Source organism: Lepidothrix coronata, unplaced genomic scaffold (genome assembly GCF_001604755.1).
Source record: "Lepidothrix coronata isolate B3197 unplaced genomic scaffold, Lepidothrix_coronata-1.0 Scaffold36, whole genome shotgun sequence".
Classification (NCBI taxonomy): Eukaryota; Metazoa; Chordata; class Aves; order Passeriformes; family Pipridae; genus Lepidothrix; species Lepidothrix coronata.
The window spans coordinates 3795732-3816935 of record NW_016690216.1 but is presented as its reverse complement, the minus strand read 5'-3'; the positions used below and the strand labels follow the sequence as shown (position 1 = coordinate 3816935).

The window sequence follows — 21204 nt, the reverse complement described above, 5'->3', positions numbered from 1 at the left end:
ATACGGTATTTGCAGATGGCGCATATCTCATAAAAACCCCATACCAATGATGTTCAGCAGTTTGTTCTATTTCTGTTGCAATTCTGACAATCTAGCCAGTATCGTGTTTGATAGCAGTGGTCATCTGTTTTTGACAAATAATAGCCATTTCATATTTGGTGATTTAAGCTTACAGTTCCTCAATCTGAGAGTACACTGTGTCCCATGTTGGCCCTAAGGGACCCATTCAGTCCAAATTGTAGGCCAGTATCCCACCAGCACTGGTATGAAGTTCACTCTGTTAAGCTGTCCATGGGGTTTTAGTGACATTAGGCGTTTTAGGAGGCATTTTTAGTTTTTACTTCTTATTACCTTAGTCCAATTTGATTGGCAGTAAATTAAATTAATTTACCCCAAATTATCTGTTTTGCCCTTGACTGTAATTGCTGAGTGATCTCTTCCTCAAAGGCTTATCTCAACGCATAAGCCTTTCATTATAATTTTTATCTCCTGTCCAGCTGAGGAGGGGAGTGATAGAGTTGTTTTGGTGGGCATCTGGTGTCCAGCCGGGGTCAACCCACCACAGCTGCATAGCAAAGAATTTGTTTCATTCTGCCACAGGATTAAAGCAACTTCTGATGCTGTATGTGTAGGGCAAGCATTACTCAAATTGCTCACTATTTCAACCCCAATCACAATGAATTTCCACCCTTCAGAGGCACGTGCCATGGATTTGATATAGTATAGTTGCTGAGTACCCAAAAGAACTTTTCCTTCCCTAAGATCTGTTTGCAGTTTAACATGGACAATATAGTCCTTTATTTTACTAAAAGATCTACAGGTGACCACTATCTGTACTACTCCAGGACAAATAAAGTCCTTATAGTACCCATGATCCTTCCTGCAGAAGTAGCTTAGTGTCTCCTGAGTGAGCAGCAAAGCTACTCTAGCAGGTAACAGCTGGGCAGGGAAATCTGGATTTGAGTTCACCCTAAGGCTGTACATTTCACTACATTCTCCTTATTTCCTTAAGCTTTTATCAGTCATCAAATAGTCTATTCAAGTGAAAACCCTTCTTTCATCTGTGTATAAACCTAAACAAGTCTTTTTATCCATAAGTCATGACAGAATATTATTGTGTGGAACCTCATTCTTCAGGGCAGGGTTAAATTCACATTTCACTGAGTAGCCAGAAAAAGGCAGAACATTTCAGTAAGATATAAAATCAGGAGTCTCATCACTGCCTGCTATTAAATAGACAGGGCAATGTTCTGTAAATGAAGTGCTAACCTGGTAAGTCAAATAAGCCACTGTCTCTCTTCGTTATATTTTGCTAGCATCAACACCTTCATCATTAAACACTTAAATTTTTGTCACTAACACTGCTGTACAGTATTTCCAGTGAAAGGCTGCTTTACATTTTGCAGGCTACAGGTTTCCTATTTGTTGAACTGTCTCCAAATTTGAAACCACATGCAACCCACAAGCCTAGAATTCTTCATTTCTTGGCACACAGGTTAGAATAAATATTGCATTCAGTTTTAACACTGACCTATGGAGAAGTAAAACTTGTTAAAAGAAAGCTTTTCGGAGATTACTTTAGAGAAGACACATGTACAAAAGCTGGGAAGGACTACAGGTTACTGAAGTCTCTACATTTAAATAAACGTCCAGTCCAGCTGGGTTATGTGTTAGTCTGTTGTTACGAGGAGGCTCAATCACACATGCTTTTATCTAACTAGTCAGGGTCAGAGCTGTGCCTGGTGTAGTGTGGTCAGGATAGTCTCCCAGCTTTCTGGTCTGCCAAATGTGCTTGAAATTGGTGTCTCCTCAGTTCAGCCACCCAGGAAATGAAATTGGGATCTCCAGACTCTGCAGCTCTCTCTACAATGTATCCCGGTTTCCAGTGAAACCCCTCTCAGAACAACATTATTCAAGACTCAGCAGGAGAATTAATGGACAATTCAGCTCTAGCAAGAGCATCACCTTTCAGTTCTCCTGTCACATCCTAAAGCAGAGTCACACTTGGCAGCCCAGTTCCCCCAGTTGCACAGGCTGCCTTCACCAGCGAATCTGAAGGACCACTCACAGTCACAACTGACAGCAGTGGCAGCAGAAAGTTATCATCCCAAGACTAAAGTTATCACCTTTAGAAAATTACTGGTTCGAGTTTTATGGATCTTCTTTTTTTCAGGGTCTTTGAATAAACATTTAGCTATTCTTGGAACTTCAATAAAAAATATGGGAATGTTTTCTTCTCATCATGTGGGGCATACAGACACCCTATAACTCTAACAGGAATGTCTTTGTGGTCCCATACTGGCTCATTAGCAATTACACAGCCTATTAGCAAGCAGGGGAGTGTCACATTTCAAAGCTAGGAATTGAGAATTCCTAATGCCGTGGAACAGCTATTTGAATAATTTCTGCAGAAACGTAAATTTAGATTAATTTTCAAGACTTAAAAAACCTTGTCCAAACTGCATCATGTCACATGGCCTCACTGTAACTGTTGCAAAGACTTCTTGGCTCTGAATAAAGTCAATGTGTTTGTATCAACTTTCACGATGTGGAATTTGTCCAATAGTTGTAAAACAATAGAAAAAAGTGTGCTTTCTTCAGTTTCAAACAGGCCATGACCAATAAAACCAGAGACAGGACCAGTTCTGAGAACCTCTGGCATGTGCGTTCAAATAAACTATCTCATTTTATCACTGGATTTTTCAGTACTCTGAATGTTGTAATCCTCTAAGCTGTGGCTGCTTAACACATCTTAGCACGAGGTACATCTTGCAAAGAGAAATAACTTGTGTATATTTTTCCCAGGTCAGCAGTGTTTGGGTGGTTTTTTGGTTTTTTGTTAGTTTGTTTGGCTGTTTGGGGTTTCTGATTTTTTATTAGTTTGTGAGGGTTTTTTGTTTCTGCTCTTTATGAAGTTCAGAAAATATTCAAGTGGCCTTTTATCTTTATGGATGAGATGTATATCTGTACAAAAAGTAAATGGCAAGACCTAAAGAGGGTCTTTAGCACAAAAATGGTTTCCATACCAATAAACTCAATGTATTCATGTAAAGGTAGGTGCAGCCCTGACCCAAATGAGGAGATTGAAGGGAAAAACTGCATCAAGGTGACTGCATCAGGCTGACTAGGAGCTTGATCTGCATCAGCTAGTGCTAAAACAAAGCTCCAGCCCCTTTGCTATGTCTGCTGCTAAAGCTTTTATGTACACATGTATATACTCATACACTCACATATATTATTTCTTTAATCAGCTAATATCTTTATTTCTATTTTTCATTATGAATGAACATTTTTAGCATCTGTGATGAAAAGAACTATCATTTTGTGGCCATATGTATTATATACAAAAGCTGTACGCAGAATAAATTTAGCCTAGTAGTCAAATAAAATACAAAGAAGATATTCATATGGAATAGCTGGAACTTGTCTTGAAAAGAAAAATTGAAATAATGCATAAGGGCATGTGGCTGATATGAACATGGTAACTGGGGATAGCAGTAGAAGCAAGAAAAAATGTTTTAAGTTAATACTAAGCCCATAAAAATAATGGCAAAGCTGCATCTAAAAATAATATTCATGGACATGTCATTGCAGGGTATATTTACAGTAGTATTCTCGGTATTAACCTCAGCAACAACAAAAAACCCCCACAACACACACACACACATACACACAAAAGTGCTTCCTGTTAAATTACATTAAAGAAGACATATTTCCTGATTTCACCAGAACAACAGCTTTCATCTGAATACCAACACAGAAGTCACTTTGCTCTATAAAATACCTTTATTGCAGCAGCCACCATACAACTTAATGAACTTGTTCACTTTTGGAGACAGGCTTTGAATAATTTTCTGTTCTCTTGCTTTCTCGCAGCATAAGCACACTAGGCTGGTACATAACTGTTAGACACAGTTTTTAATTTGGATCACTATTGGTTTCTTTAGTATTTAAAGCAGCCCTGCTTGAGATAAAAACAGTTGCTCCAAGGCAACAAATTCTGTTCACTTTGCTTTCTCTGGATAATAATATTTCCCAGCCTTACTTTCACAGGCAGAGGTGCTTGCAGTTGTTGCTAGATCCTGATGACTCTCTGTTTCCATACCTACAGAAGAGATAGCCTCTTCTTCCTCCTTCAGTGTGAACAGGGACTAGGGGAGAAGGAGGGAGGTGTTATCGAGCCCAAACCCAAGCTGGTGACTGCAGGAGCAGCCCAGGGGCACCTCCAGTGTGCCAGTGGGACATGCAGCATAGGAGGTCTCTGACCTTGGTGACAGGACAAATCACTGCAGCCAAGTCAGTCCTCTCCCCAAAAGGCTTGGCACCAAGCTGAGGGGGTGCTCAAGCAATAAGGGGCAGGTTTTGTCACAATTAGCATACAAACCAAGCACCCTCCTGTGGACAAGGGATCCTTGCCCACACTCTGCTACGTGCTTCCTCCGTGGCTCAGCATCAACCTAATATTAGTGATTGACTCATGCATATTCCAACATTTTTTTATAAATATTTCAAATAGCTTGGATTTTATTGTATATTTTTGGTACTGTTTACACCACTTATACTTTCTTCCTTGTTTACTTCCACATTTTCAAAACTGAAATCATATTTATCATTTTATCCCACATTTTCTCCCCAGATGTGATTTTTAGGTGAAGAAGTGGACTATCACAATGATTAGTGGTACCCATCAAAGAAGAAACAGTAAAACAGGGAGCAGCCGTGTTTCCACTCCCATGATGGCAGTGACAATGACTGTAGACTTTTCAGAGTGTTTCCCCTCCACTGAAGCCAGAAAAAGACATTTCCTCCTGTGTTGCTCCTATTCCAGACATCCAGGCTCAGCATCTTGAACAAATAAAAGATTTGCTGTAGAACCAACACTAGCCTGGAAGGAAATACCTTTTCTTTATTTTATCACAGACTCACCTACACGTAACATGATGAGTTAAAATCACTTAGCATCTATACTGTTCTCATCTACATTCATATAAAATAGCGTGCATTACGACTGTGATAAGATTGGGATATATAAAATTATATACTGCTGAGCATGTCCAGCTCTCAGCTTCAATGAGATGCAGAGATGCTCAACACCCCTAGTAGAGTTTATCGGAAGTTGGCACAGCAGGTCCAGGATGCCATTAAATTATGCTTTAATTTTTGGTCAACCCTGAAGTGGTCAGGCAGTTGGATGAGATCACTGAGGTTCCTTTCAGCTGAACTATTCTATTCTTATTGTCCTCCATTCTAAATGTTGGTTACCCTATCCATATATTCCTAAAGTTGCATAGGGAGGAGGCATATCAGTCTGTTTATTTGTTCTGTTTGCTATAGCATTTACCTTTTATAAAACCAGAAGTACCAAAAGAAAATTATCATTTACAAAGTTACAACATGTGGTTTGATCTGCTCCTCCCAACAACTTGCTTCCTGTTGTACTGTTTGCAAAGTTGTAATGTTGCCCTTTACATATCAATTCCAGAAAAGGCATTTAAGTCATTTAGAACTGGCCTGTGCATCTCTATCCAAAAGGACAATTCAGATAGTAAAGTAGATACTAATATGAGTACAACTACCAGAGCTTGACTCCTGGCTTATCAGCAAAATCACAGTGATTTTGTGACACAATGGTCTTTGCTTGTAAAATGCCTATTTGTCAAAAACAGAAAAGCAGAAAAATATTTCTTATTTGCTGAAGTGTCTCAAATTTAAATGAATTCAAGCCTACTATTTTTAAGTTATTTAGTCAAAACAAATACACAACACTCTGCAGCTATCAAAATTATTTATTTCCCACAACCACTTTTTTTGTCCTTATTACTCATCTGACAATACTGTTTCTTCATTTTAATATTTTGGATTTTTCTAGATAAGCTATTACTTTAGATTTTCTTTAGGATACCCTTTCCTCCTTTATTAGAATATTAAAATCATCAAAACTTTTACAGGTTGGAGAATCTGTATAACTAGCAGTCAGAGTCACTGGAAGGTAGCTTACGGAATCAGAAAGGAATACTGCTGCTGACGGTTTATTTGCTGGCAGTCATCTGTGAAACTTTCATTAATGATGTTCCTTATTCTATCTACGTTATGTCTGTGCTTTTAAGCATCTTTACTACTTTAAAGATATAAGGAAAATTCCACTCCATGCAATATGCACCGACATAGAGCAGATTGCTTCAATGTGATATATGATTAGAAAAGATAACTGAACAGTCTGTTCAGCTGATTTTCAGATGTGAAATAAAGCCACATCATTCTAAAATAGGGTCAAATTAATTCAAAGTCAAAGTGAACAACATATGCACTGTGTTTTGTTCTATTATTTTTCCCTTTATGCATCTCATAAATGAAGGGTAGAATTTTAATTCTATTGCTTTCAAAGGACTAATGCTAAAATTTTGCTTTTCTGTATTTATCTTTACTTATTGTAGGGCTTGTGTGATTGTTGGTTTTTATCTTAATTTGCATTACTGAAATTGTTAAACTACATTGCTATATTAAAAATACAAAAATTATGGGTAATACAGTGAAAAATCTAAATGAAATTGGCTGAACAGAATGTATATAAGAACTAAACCAGCTTCATAATCAGTATGGAGGTACTTCTTCAGGAGAGATGCCAAACCTCTCAGAGAACAAAACACACAGTGGATGTGCTTAGTTAGCAGAAGTCAAAAGTTAAGAAAAAAATGTCATCTACTCTGTAGTACTCAAAGGTTTTGTGCAGCACAGGAAAATGGGGGGACAGGAACCTTAATACATAGAATTGAGTGACCGTTCCCTACTGTGAGCAAAGAGTCAAACTTGCTATTAAAAGTTTTGCTTCCTTAGTTATGGCCATAAGAACTTATGTTAGCAAGAAATTTAAATTTAAAAACACAACACTTGTAGCTAAGGTAGCTGTTTAGGCTAAAGCCCAAAGAAAAAAAATTGTGGGTTTGTTGTTTTGTTTTTTTTTCCAGACAGAAAGTTTGGGAAGCTGTATAAACTACCTGGCCAAATACATGTATGCACGTATATATATATGTATATATATTAAATATATATATTTTATATACATATATAAAAGTTCTCTCTTTGCCAGTAGTTAAATACATCTTGAAGAAAAGAGGTTATGAACATACACGTCTACAGCAACCATGCACCAAGGAATCTACAAGGATGCCTGGGATCCACAAGACAAGTACATGTGCACACTGACTATTATCCGGGATTTCCAAAGTCCAGTAATTTCTATTGCCAGCAATAAGACTTTCCAAATTTCCTTTTTCCTCTCCTCTCTCCCCTAAGCTCTGCAGGCAGGAATCCCCCTCCCTTCCCTCCCTCCATCTCTATCTCTTTCATTAGAAATGTCACTACCCCATCTGCTGCCCCTGAACTCACTTGTGCTGGCAAGGACACGCAGGCAGAATGAAGCAGCTGAAGTCATTCAGCATAATATGTTACATAGACCCTTCCAAGGCAATTGCTAGCATTTTTGCCCAAGAACAAAATCATGCAAAAGGGATTAATGCTGCTATGTTTCTCTTTTGATGCCTGTAATGCAGATCAGGACACATGTCCTGCATCATCAAGTCCAACTTCTTCTTGCTGCAGGCACCGCATAGTTTATTTGTATGAGTATGTGTGCTTTTTGCTAGCCAAGCTGACTGGTGACTGAAGGATTGCTTATGCCTTCCAGTACATCCCGGAACACAAGATATGCTGTAGCAATACCTGAATTACATGGAATTTTCTTTCTGTGTCAATCTCAAATGATGTTACAATTTCAACCATCAAATGTACACATTATTGTGGTCAGCAGGACTTCTCTGATCTGAAATTATGTATGCTTTACTGCTTTTATCAAATGAAACTGTAATAACAGCTCAAAAAGTGTGCATTCTTATTGGAAACCACGTTGTACAGGAACTGCTTCTTCTGATAATTACATATTTGGCGACAGAGGGTGAGGGGGTGAAGAAAAGCTATTTTCCCATCTGCAGCAAATCCTGACAGCTGCTTAAAAACAACAGTAATGAGGAAGACAAAAAAGAGATATTTGTGAAAGCTTTAGATATTATTTTCAGACAAGTATGTCAAATATAAGGCCTTCTTTGATTTGCTTCAGTTTGCACGGGAGGGTCTTTGCACTGCTCCCTGGAACTCCTGGCAAAACACAGAAATCTCAAGCCACGTAGGTCTCACTGAATATTTCAAGAAAGAAATACTCACTTAATGTTTCACTTCACAGCATTCACATCATTCCAAGTCTGGACAGAGGCAGAAAAAGAAGAAGAAAAAAATTAATCAAAGTTTACTAGCCAATAAAGTGAAAAAAAGGGAAACATTCAGATTAGTCTTTACAGGGTCTGAGTAATTCACCTCATCCTAAATAGAGTCCTCTCTGCTGTAGAGCCCTGAATATGGGCTCAGGAAAGTTTGGAGAGGAACATAAAGTGATAACTCTTGTCAACTCTGGACAACAGCAGAAGGGAGGAAGGAAAGCCTTCTCACAGCTCTGTCTTGGGAACCTGACATGCAGAGAAAAGTTCTGCCTTCAGCTCTGCCCTTCACCCTTACAATATCACGGCGATTTTAGGGTAAGCTGTTTGGGTGATCTCACATCTTCCAAAATCTGCCTCCTCTTATTCACGGAGGAATGTGGTGCAGCAGCCACCAGCGCTGCAATAAGTGGATACTTTGATTGTACACAGGAAAAACCTTGGGACTTTTGAAAGGTCTTTGCTTTATAAAGTGTGGCTCCTGTGCTTTGCCTTGCAATCCTATCTGCTGACATGTGCAATCATAATCCTTCAGCTGAAGATCTACACTATAAAAGTCTGCTATGAAAGATACTGAATGCTTAATGTTTATCTGTAAATGTCTCTATTTAGAGACACAAGTTCTATTTATACTCTTACATATACTGTAAATTTTCTGTAATATCCATAAGAGTATGTGATGTGTTTGATCTTCAGGAGCTGTTAGTCTCTCCCACCTGTGGTACTTTGCTGCTTAATAAACAAAACATTTCTTCTTATATCCTGAATAATTCAAGCCAGCAAATATTTCAGATTACTTTGTCATTAAAAATGGTTTTGAGACTTCAGCCAGTAGTCGCTGAATGATGTGAGATGTGTACAAAGGGAGATCATAAGGTAAGATTGTTTCCTAACCAGTAATACTATTTCAAAAAGAAGAAAAGTAGGTATTGCTTATCATGTTCTCTGGCTGCTTTTTGACTGATATTTCAGATTAAGAAAAAATTTATCACAACTCTAGTAAATTAGCTCAAATGTAAGCAGAAGCTGCTACGGCATTCCATCATGGCCTACTCCTGCAACGGTCTGTGGACTGAAGGCAAGCACAGATGCTTTGCCATCACCACTTGGATGTAATCACAGCTTCTTGTCTCCAGTCAAGATGAAATTCTACTTCTATTTTTATAGACTCTTGATGATTTTGCTTTATTTAGCCAAACTAGCTATACTAAAACCAAGTTTTAAATGGAGTATCTGCATACTTGGATGTGGGGTTTTTTTGTTGAGTTTTCTCATACCGAATTTGAAAAACATCTTTCCTTATGTGTAAAATGAGATTAAAAGCTTCACTTCTGCTAATTTTTATGCTTGATATTTAGTGGACTGAACGAGTATTCGTTTGTTCTAGTTTTTAATTTTTTTCAGGCACTTGGAAGCAATCTGCTACACACAGCACAAACTAGCAGCCAGCACGAAGTGCAACTTCAACAATGTCCTATCAGTTGGGGAAAACTCTCTGAACCCGCTAAGCAACCACTGGCTGGGGGCTGAGGATGAAGAGGACAGCATTATTCCTGAGAATCAAATCTCATACTCCACCAAAGTCTTACCCAAGGTCTAGGGTGTGGAGGTGCAGCAGAGAGGGCAGGTGGATACTCACTGTTGGGCTTCCCAAGGGGCAAAAGCCACAGCAAAAGCTTTAGACATGCTTTTGAGGAATAAATGAGGAACAGATCAACCTGTTGGGTGACACCATCCTCCTGCATCTGAAGGAAACAGCTCATATAGCCTCTGCCCCTTGGACTCTGAGCAAGAGCTAAAAGCATTCTACGAGGTTGCAGTTCAGGGCTCTGGATGGCTAAACTCAGCTGTAGTGTATCAGTGCAACTGGAAACGTTCCACTTTGGATGTTATTCACATCAGCTAGAACCACATAACAAATTGTTACTCCTCTGTTTTAGCTTGGTATAAAAAGAGCAGAACATTAGGAAACATCCAAAGGTAATCAGAAAACAGGAGAATAAAAAACATTTCTCAAATTGATTGTACAAAAAAGTTTTATTGTTAAAAGGAAAAAACCCAACAACTTATGGCAGGGTTCCAAAATTCAATTGCTGTATTTTAAATTGAGTACTGATGAACTTCTGATTCTTGCACTTCAAAACTTCCAAACTTCGTGATTAGTTTAGCTCAGTCTGAAGAACTTGACTTTATCATAACTCAAGGCACAGCACCAAAATGCAGTCCTCAGCCTGCCATCCAGTCAGGGTTATTCTGTGGATTAATCAGAATGCCTGGTACCCGGAGATTTTGTGCAGGTTGGCTGAGCATCTGATTACAGTAGTTCTATAAACGAGTAAGATTATATATCATATAGCTTTCCAGACAGCACAAGATGTATTCTACCTCAGGAAATTTAGTTTGCTTATTACTTTGCAGCTTGGATTCCAGTTGCTTGCAGAAGTTACCTCAGTGTTCTTGAATTATTTGAAAAGTTTGTCGCACTCAGTAAACATCTTGTTTTACTATCATGGTGAAATTCAAGCATATGACCATATTATTCTCAGAATCATCAGAGAATCCTTGTATAATAATATTATAATTGCCCTAAATCAAGCAAGAAAAAAACAAGAAAATTAGTGCACAGTGTTGCCCACTCTTGTCTAAGTAGCTTCTTGGAATGGTTCTAATGATTTCTGTTAGGATTGAAAAAGACATTCCCATCATGGACTGTTCTCATGAGTACAGTCAGATACATGAGTATATATAAAGAAAATAGTTCTCAACTTTCTTCTTATGACCAGAGTACAGAGGAACAGCAGTCTCTGGTCTAGTAGAGTCCTATGGGGAAGTGTCAGGTCTGCCATAAGCACTTCATCTATTGGAGGACTGCTCATGGCAGGGGATGTTCCTCTCCACTACCAGCTCTGGGGTTACAAGAGGTGTTGGGCTGGATGGAGTCCAACACTGTTAGAGGCCCATGGGCTTTGGGATAAGGGGAGGCTGGAGATTTTGTATTAGTAGGAGCTCCTTAGTGACATTTGTAGGGATTAATAGGGACGATAAGGGTTTCGAAAGGCTCAGGCAGCTGATGGGGCAGGTGTTGTAAGAGACTGGGTCAACCTGATGACTGATGCTGCTCTTGGTTTAACACTGGAGTACTGCTTTTACTTTTGGATATTGTTATCCCTTTTCAAATCTTCAAAAATGGTTTCAGGGAGCAACAGACCAGCATGTGAAGAGAATGTAAAATAAAGAACAAAATGGGCAGAAAAAATATGAATGGATTTACTCAAACAGGTAAAAGGAAACACAATTTACCAATTAAAATGGAATTATTAAGGTGACATTAACTGATTTCTAAGGTGACATTAACTGATTTCTTTGGTCTTTTCTTCTATAAAATAAGGGAGGAATAATAGAGAAATAATAACCAGAGGACATCCAGCATTTCAAGGATGCTACCATTTTAGACTCATCACTTCAAACATGAGAAAGTGTTCTGACATTTCCTCTTCTGTTTTCTACAGTTTGGGTGAATGTGTCTTTTCAGAAAATATACACCTGTAAGTATGTAATTTTACTATTATTATTTCTTTATATAAAATGTCAGAAAGTACCTTTAGAAATTGTATTCTTAAACCTTTAATGTCAAATTCTTCTACAAGTGTTTCTGTAAAACAGAGATAATTATAACACAAATGGTTACTTAACCATAAAGTCATCAATCAGACTGCCTAAATAACTTCAAAGCAATATGGTATATCTCTCAGCAGCAGTTGCCAATGTCATTTACTCTTCCACTGACAAAGCACTCACCTGGTTTTCTCTCAGAGCTCTGACTATTTGTCAAAATAACGTTAGAAAATAGAAATTAACCACAGTGCTCCTCCACCATCTCCTCCAAACACATCTTACTGTGTTAACTCCGAAGAGAACTGATACAGATTTTTAAAGAAAGAAAAACATAGACTGCGTATTTTCGCCTCCTCACAGGTCCTTTTTGGCCTTAAGTCTGACATCCTGCCTGAATTCTCTGGATTTGAGCCTGTGTCACATTTATGCTGGGTAGCCCCTACCAGAGGATTGACTCTTCTCTATTAAAAAAGGCATTATACCTCGGTGGAGAGAATTTCTTAAAAAACCCTAAATAACCTGTGTTCTGGATATTAGTAGTGCCGGTAGTCCCTCTCAAGTTTTCTGTACAGTTCAGTCAAATGTTGTCTTTTCATGTCATTTTATAAATGTTAATAATAAGTGTCATATTGAGATGAAGGATATTAGTAATTATCATTTATGGAGATGGAAACTGCAGTACAAGGATGTTAAAACATAGACTTTGGACATTCTCTCTTTTAATGGGGTTTTGGCACTGGAGAACTGGCTGCTCTGAAGTCTGCTGCCTGCCAAGCAAGGCCTAGATTGTGGAGAGAAAAATCTGTTTGCATGGGTTGATGGCACACCGACCTCCTTTCAGCGTTTCACACGATGAGTATTCATTGTCAGTTCCACTGCACAGGAGATGCTTCCAGTGAAACGCTCTGTCACCGTCGTGCCAGACATGGAAGACAATCTTCAAAAAGGTGATGTCACTTCCTAATCAAAACATTGCAAGTAAGGACATGATATCTAGCAGGGAGAAAAAACACATATGCAGACATGCCACTTAGATAAAAAATAGTTTTCTCTGAAATACAATATTTTTTAAAGATTCTCCCCAAAACTGGCAAAAATATGTATCTTGAAAACTGTTACATTCAGGGAAAAAAAAAAAAAGAGATAATTTTCTAAAAAAAAAAAAAAATCTAAAAAATATTTGAGTGACTAATTTCAAAATCTGTTTTAATTTCTTCAGCAAAGATAACAGCACAGCTAACTTAAACACATGCTCAGATGAAGGCTTTACTTTTAGGCACATGTTGCATGTCCTGAATGCTGATAGCCATCATAAAGGTATCTTTCTAAGGAAGAAAACCTAGTCCACCTCCAGAGTTTATATTCAGAAGGTGAAGTTTTTGATACAATCATTTCATAAACATTTCATTAACTCAGCTTTGCCAGCTTAAAGCTGGGTTTAAAGATTACAGTTGGGTTCAAACACAAATCTAGTACCATTTCCAGCCTCTGGAAGACACATATTCTTCACAGAAGTTCTGCCATACTTGGATCTCCTAATGATATTCTCTCTCCTTGAAAAGACTTGGGACTTCTTCAGGCCAGAAGAGCTTGTGTGCGGCAAACCTTGTCTGCTTCTCCCAGACAAATGCACATACACCTAAACCACCTCAGATTTGCACATACAGTGCCAGACTCCGTGCAGGGCTCTAGTAACTGCTCCAACAAGTAAAACTCAAATACACTTATTTTCACAGATCATAATTTCTGTCCATCATTATCCAAGTTTATCCATTCCATTTTCAGTCACAGAAACTGATTTCCTAAATCATCTGGCATTTTGGATGAAGTGCCAGCTTTCCACTTGTACTTGATTTTCTGCATTTCCAAATTATAATTGTCTAGTTAAGAGAGACTCACTTGGAATCCAGTTAAGAGTAGCCTTCCAGATGTTTGTTTTCATGATGCTGCAAGGTGTCAAATTAAACACAAAAGCATGAGCCGTAGAATCTATAGGAAAACAATATTTCAAACTGATATTGTGAATAGGTTTCTCCATGGAAATAATAAAAATATATGTATTTACCCACTCACAACAAACACACATTTTAAAATGCATTTAATATAAGCTATATACAATATATACGTCTTAGATAATATTAAAAATATTAGACAATATATAAAATTGTCTAATATTTGTAGTAAATACTAAACATGTATTTTAAATTTTATTATTAATTATTTATATGCTTAGAGGGCAAAACCAAAATAGTACCTCTTTAAGTAACAAGAAAACTCAATTTTTTTGGTTGATGATATTTTGCACACAAAACCCAGGCAAAAATGCCTTTATTTGTCTTTTGATAATACACAAAATCTTCAGTAGCATTAAACTAGCATGGTCCTCTGCTGAAAATATCCCAACTTATGCTAACCATGGAACCTATATAAACCTGCTGACAACAGCTAAAAATGTTTTTAATGTAACAGCATATTTTCTAGGATAAGGTAAATGAATCTTTGAGTATATTTGCTCTATGAGTGACCACCTAGCATTTTTAGAATATGCAAAATATCAGCCCATGACACAGACATGGCAAGAAGGTACGCACTATGCTGTCCCAAAACCTGATACTCCAGAAAAGCAGAATATCACATTCCCTCCTCTTTTACATATACTTCAACCTTTTAATTGTAATATATTTGTTAACTCAATTTGCATAATTTATACAATAGAGTAATTGCAAAATTAAGTTTAAATTCACTGTCTTCTAATATTTCCTGAACCAAAATATGCCTGCTTTACTTGAGGATAAAATTCTCTGTCTTAGCTGCTAGAACCAGCATTGTGGTAATATTTATGCCTATGAAGTATAATTCCTGTTATATGGTAATTAACAACAGAAATAGACTTCAGCTGAACTTTTTTGTATTTTTCTGTATTCATCAAAGAAAGAAATTTGAAAGAAAATTTGCATTTCCTCAGTCTACAGTAATTATCATGCAAACTTAGAAAAAGAATTAGCTATATTTTACTTACCACAAAAAGTATACGACATTTCAAGATCTGATGACGTACAAAGAAATTCACCAACTCCAGAGGTGAATAAAGTGAAAAAAAAGAGTCCAAACATAATCACTTTTTTTTGCTCAGTATCTAACAGAATAAAACTCTGTTTTGAGGAAAGAGGAACAAAATTCAGCACAGTCATCCTCAGTCACATGTTTTCAGGGAAAGTTCAGATATTTTTTCAAATTCTCTGCAATCTTAATTAATCCTACTGCAGCAACCTCAGTTATCATCACAATAAATTTTGTGAAGAAAAAGAATTTCTGCTTTTGTTGCTATATTTTCCCCAGACAACGCAGCTCAAGCCATGGGTGAAAAGTGAAAGAGAAAATTGTGCGAAAAGGGGAACGGAAATAAAAACACGATTACCAGAAGTATGTAAAGGGCAAGTATAGTTGAGTCATCAAGTGTAACATTTTTAAAGGCATAAATTCAAACGCAGAGTTTCCTGTACCTATTAAAGAAAAGAAAAATTGATGAAAACCAAGACCACTCTTTTATCAATATGTAGTCAGTAACTCTCACAAGCTTTCATAGTAATTTCTCACAAAGCTCACCGTGCTTTAAGAACACACTAGAAATTTGTAATTACATGATATATTTCCAAATGGAGCTGAACACAACCATCTGACATGTTATTGAGTAGAACCACTGATGTCCTGCATGATGACAGCTACCACCTTCAAAGCTGTATCTATCAGAGTTATTTTTCTTAGGGAGAGAAAACTTAAAAATTCATGAAATTACAACTGATAATTCCCACAGTTGCCTACCAGAGTCTCTCTGTGACCTTCTCCCAGACTTCCCCACAGTCTCTGTTGGAGAAGCAGCACTGTATGGTTTGCCCAAGAGCACAGAGCCATGCAAAGGCTGGGTCGAGGTGGACCCTGAATATTAGTCAATTACTAACAAAAGCAGTCAAATTTGGATTGGGATGTTTCAAATAAGAACACAGAATCTACCTGTCACAACTGAAGATAGGTTACAACCTGATTTTATCCTGGGATGCTGATATGGTTTGAAGCTGGCTCCCTGCCAAGTCTCCAAACCTTACCACCAGAAGTTCCCCCCCCCCAACCTCAGGGAGAAGAGGGAGAAAAAAACTAAGAAAACCCCGAAACGAGAGAGAGACAACCAAAGTGAGATATATAAATATATTTACACTTATATACAATTTCACAAGGGAAAGGGAAGGGGGAAAGGAAAGGGAACAAAACTAAAATAAAATATATAGATATCCCAAGACCCAATATCTAACAACTAAAAAGTTAGCAAAGAAAAATAGCTCACTACTCCCCTGGGACAACTGAGAGTCGCTCCGGAACGATCGCCGGCAACCTCCGTCTCCCAAGGTCGACAAGGCCTTACCAGGCCTCGCTCCCCAACACGGCAGACTCAACAGCAGGGAACCTGCACCTCCAAGCCGCCGGAAGGAAAAGAGCGAAGGCCTCTCCTCCTCTCTTCTTATAATCTGGCTTACGTAAAAATCGTAGGGAATACTGGGTAAATCTGGACCCTTCCTTGGTTATAAACTGGTCACCAAGGAAGGCCTAGCCCAAACCACCACAGATGCTGAAAACGTTCAGGTTGCAGATTTTGATACTCAAGTTTGAGACACCGAAACAAAAACTCTTAAAGCACTTTAGATACATCCCCTTATTTCTGTCTGTTAGTGCATTACACAAAGAATAACATATTTTGCCTGTATCTGTTATATCAATTATGTTGACCAAACTGGGTCAGCACTTACTGCACAAACCTGGCAACACTGCTAGTCCCAGCTACAGAAACAGATCAAATAAAGGCTAATACCTCATCAAGAGAGCACAATCACCATCTAACTGACAGGAAACAATTAAATTTTCTTTCTCACTATAATAAAATATAGAAACCTACTGAATTTATGGGAGAATTACTTACAGAAATTAAATTATTTCTCACAAGCTACCTTTTTGATTTGTATGTATATCTGCAGGTTCCTCTTAGATCAGGAATTGTCTAGGGTTTTTTTTAAAAAAAGAAGCAGTATATAAAATACACAGGTATTTGAGTTTGTGTTAAGCAGGAAACTCATTAAAAATTACAACAAATATAACTTAATCAATTGTTCTGACTCTTCCCACTTCCCATCACAGTGTCTAAAAGCTTTTATTCTCACAAATTCTATGTATACCAGAGTAATATTTTACATATTAAAAAGGTAAAATAGTAAAAAATTAGGAAATTGGTTTTCAGAAGTCTGAGCATGTAACACAAAAGATAATTTCAGAATAATGACACGCACAAAACTATGACTGATTGCGCCCAGAAGATGGGCAGATTTCCCAGACTAGTTAAGGAAGGTGAGAATTCAATTACAAGTGCCTGAAAGCACCAACTAATGAGTTCATACATGTAATAATTCACAAAATAAAAAATTGAAAAATTTATGTGGCCAGAGAATTCTCCTCAGTATTTCCAAATCTTTCTATAGACCACAAGAAGAATCCCAGTAGCCTGACAGAGTTCAAAATTTAAAGAAACTTCTAGCATTCGGCTTTTAAGTAGAAATTCAAAATTATACAACTTTTCTGACAGATCTCCAGAGTACATACTTCACACGCAGATTTTTGTTGTTGTTTAACAGGATACTATAAAACATATTAACCCTTTGTGATCATAGCAATAACACAGTTTTGTTTCAAGATGGTCAAATCTTGCTTAAAAATAGTAAAATATGCAGTGAAGTTGAAATAAATCATGAAGGCTGTAATAGTTGGAAAAAAGAAATGGAGTAGTGAGACAGCCACAAAGGAGTGATTAAGCAGCCACCAAAGAAGAGATGCCTTGTGCACGTACAGTCAAAAAAATATTCCTTTCAATCACAAAGCCATGGTCACCGGTATGGAGTGAGTTTAAGCAGTAAGAAGCCAAGCCAGGCTCTCTGCTGAGTCTTCCGTCAGTCCAATAGATTTAGCACAAGTCACAGGCCACTTCTGGAGAAGTCATGAGATGGCACTGACCGTACTCTATCGATAGATACGATTACGCAGCTGAACGTGCGTCCCTCTGTGGCCAGACTTGTGCTGGCATTGCTGCACAGACTGGAAAGAGCACTGCAAATTTACAAGATTTTAGATAAAAGCTCTCTTAATATAAACGAAGACAACCTCTCTGTTGAACTCAGTGACTTTCTAGACGTGGTTCGAGCATAGGTGTTTTTTTCAGACACTTGCTGCAGTAAAGATATAGATGAGGAATTAGTCCCCCCTGGTGGTTCAGATAGACAGACACATGGGGAAACCTCTGTACCCTCTTCTGCTCCTTCTTTATTGCACTTTGATTGTACAAGTCAAGACTATTACAATGCTTAAAAAAATCAGCTAAGGAAGCTACATTTTAAAAGAATCTGGCTGTCCAAATGGGAAGACAAAAGCAATAATTGCTACTGGTATCAGTGCTAAATATCACTGATGATCAAGCCAAAAACCTTGACCATTGTGTCTGGTCAAATTGTCATTAAATCAAAATAACTTAAATAATTTTTAAATCTTTTCACCAAATTCAGTTTTAGATGCTTGTGGCTTTTGATGTCCCCTATTGATGCTATTCATAGAAGTGATCTCTTGTGATGCTCACTAAAGCTCCAAACTAGTGCACTGTGGTGTGAAGAGTCTGTTCTGTCCCTTTCAAGTCAGTATGAAGGTTACATGAGAAGGATATATTTTAATTTTACTAAAACCTCTTTCTATACTGTAATCTTTTTCTTACATACACTGATCCAAAAAGAAGGTGAAAAGGAGAGAAAGGGAAGTGGAAAGAGCTACACAATAATGTTACTTCACTAAAATTTTGTGACAATTTATTTCAGTTATTTTGAAATCCTTTACAAGAATATTCAGTAGGGACCAACTCTGATATCCAATCAACAGTACATAAAATAAATCCAAGTCTAGAGAATTTAGGACTTTATAACAATGACTTTTAATTTCTCTACATCTGAGATGCTGAAAGTAGAAGTTTATTCCAAGCCTTCTCACTGATTTTTGGTTAAAATCCTTAAACTAATTCACAATAGTTTTATCTTCTTTCTTGATACATATAAAAAGTACTTAACTTACTTGTTATTGTTTTTCAAAATAATCTCTATATATTTGTATTGTTGACTGCAGATGAGTAGTTTGACCAGATAAACTCTTATAAGTCACTGAAATCTGCCTCAGGAAAGATTTATAATATATATGATCATAATATCCCATCACAGAAAAATAAATAACAGTGCACCAGTATAGCAGAGGAAAGTACTCCATCTCCAAGTGTTAGTCAGACAGACTTAAAGATTATGGTCTAGTTCTTGGCTTGTCACAAAATGTCACTTTAACGGAAAACTCTTATAAGATGTTAACCACATTTATTCAATAAAGAAATAGGCAATAATAACTTAGTTTTCCTTGCAGGACTATTTGTGAAAGTTTTTGAAGAAGATCTTTTTGCATCTGGAAGCAGACATGTTTATTCTGATTCTGGCTTTAGGTTGATGCTGAAGGCACTCCAACATAAGGCATAAGGCCTTATTCACAGAACAAAACCACACTCAGCTATCAACATGAAGAATAGAAAACTGTAGACTCTCTTCTCAGATCCTCTCAACCCATCTTTGACAATGTCTATAGTCGAAGGAGAAAGTCATGCTCAAGGATAAAAGAAAGGGGTAGAGGTTTTATCTCCTCTACATGCAGCTGATGAAGTGCTTGAGAGAGCCAGGAGAGTCCACTCCAAGAGCAGTGCACTAGCACTGCTCACAGTGGTGAGTTGGTAGCACTTGAATAAGAAATCAAGTAGTTGCTGAAAGATAGAAAAAGTGCTGTGCATTATTCTGAATATATTTTTTAAGTGTTGTATGCACTTTGGCTTAGTGGTTTGATTTGAATATATCACATTAAACCACTGGAGACTATTAAAGTGGAGCAAATACATACCAGGTGGTATCCTGTGGAAACAATTATGTTGGAAATAACTCACTGCCTCTTGCCAGTAGGCTTATGGTTTGTGTTTTCCAAGCCAAGTTTAGGATTAAAGCTTATAGTTATACTCTAAAATATTTATTAAACTATTAAAGTTGTCAAAAATAAGAGAAAGCAGAGGGTGAAGGGAAAGAAAGGGATGTGTCCTACCTGAGGCTGACAGTAAGCACACCACAGCAACACTGTCCACCCTGGAATTCCAGAAATGGAGACAGCTGGACATATTTTGCGGCTGTTTGCTCTTGTTCTCTGTTATTCCCTGCTTAAAATAGCCGCTTGCTGAGGTCTGTATAGCTCTGGGATAATCTTATTATAGTGGATCCAACTCCTAGCTAGCACACTTGTCCCAGTTCTCAGGCGGGCTGCAGCAAGCTGTGCTGTACATGGGGGCATGAAGAAATCCATGGTATGAAGCATGAAGAAATTTGTGGTATGACCACAGAACTTCAGAGCAACCAAATTACAGCAGCTTACCAAGTTTCCATCTATTAAGTTATACTGAGCAATTGTAATAATTCACGTCTGCTCTTAATTTTAACAGCACAAAGAGATTTTCACGAAGTTTCCATCACCTAAATTAGGCCCTCACGGTGCCATGTGAAAATCTACTGATTTTTTTCCTCATCTTTGCCAATGTGATGACTGTGGTTGTAATAAAGTGAGCTCCAGTCAAATTAGTTACCTTTTAATTTTTCAGAGTGTGATTAGGAGTGTGAAGTACCTCAGAGCTTTAAAGATTTCTCTTTGAAGGATCAAAAAGGGATAATTTTCTCATCAAAATCTTTTACATTTGCAAGAAAAGGATGAGGGTTGTGGGATAATTCAATTTAAAAAATAACTTTAAAGAATGACAAGAAGCTTTGTACTTCATAATTAAGAACAGATAGGGACTAATGAATAATAATGTGGACAAAGCCAAAAACTTAAGAAAAAGGGAGAGGGCTAGCAGCAAGAAAATAGCATGTAGTCAAAGACTGAAAAGAAAAATTTGCATATATCGTGACTGTTTTCCCAGGGAAAAAAAAAAATCAGTCATGATTCCACTTTTGTGGAAGATTTTAAGGCTGGAAGGCAATAGGAAACGTGTCTAGGAAAGAGGCTTGAGTTATTTCACATGTTCTTGCTCTTTACACCAGATTAAGTGAAACTGGTACCAGGGCAAGATGCAAGACTCAGCTGCTATAGACAAGTAATTGGTTGGTCCTGGAAAGGCTGCAGGAGCTCGCAGCCTTCCTCATAGGTGTTGTCTTGCAAATAAGACAGTTTGTAA

General features: G+C 37.5%; 1 protein-coding gene across 6 annotated transcripts in view; it reads right to left on the bottom strand.

Moving 5' to 3' along the window:
* Window positions 1-10285: 10285 nt before the first annotated feature.
* LY96 (lymphocyte antigen 96) overlaps window positions 10286-21204 on the bottom strand; it is a 15651-nt gene continuing 4732 nt past the window's right edge. Inside the window, exons 2-7 of one of the 6 annotated variants that reach the window (XM_017812440.1) lie at window positions 15301-15385; window positions 14902-15034; window positions 13782-13871; window positions 12714-12842; window positions 11867-11919; window positions 10286-10853 (exon numbers count right to left, since the gene is read on the bottom strand). In XM_017812440.1, the coding sequence (XP_017667929.1) occupies window positions 10752-10853; window positions 11867-11919; window positions 12714-12842; window positions 13782-13871; window positions 14902-14995 (468 nt within the window). In that variant the 5' untranslated portion in view covers window positions 14996-15034; window positions 15301-15385 and the 3' untranslated portion in view covers window positions 10286-10751. The other 5 variants (XM_017812439.1, XM_017812442.1, XM_017812436.1 and 2 more) reach the window with 5 other exon arrangements.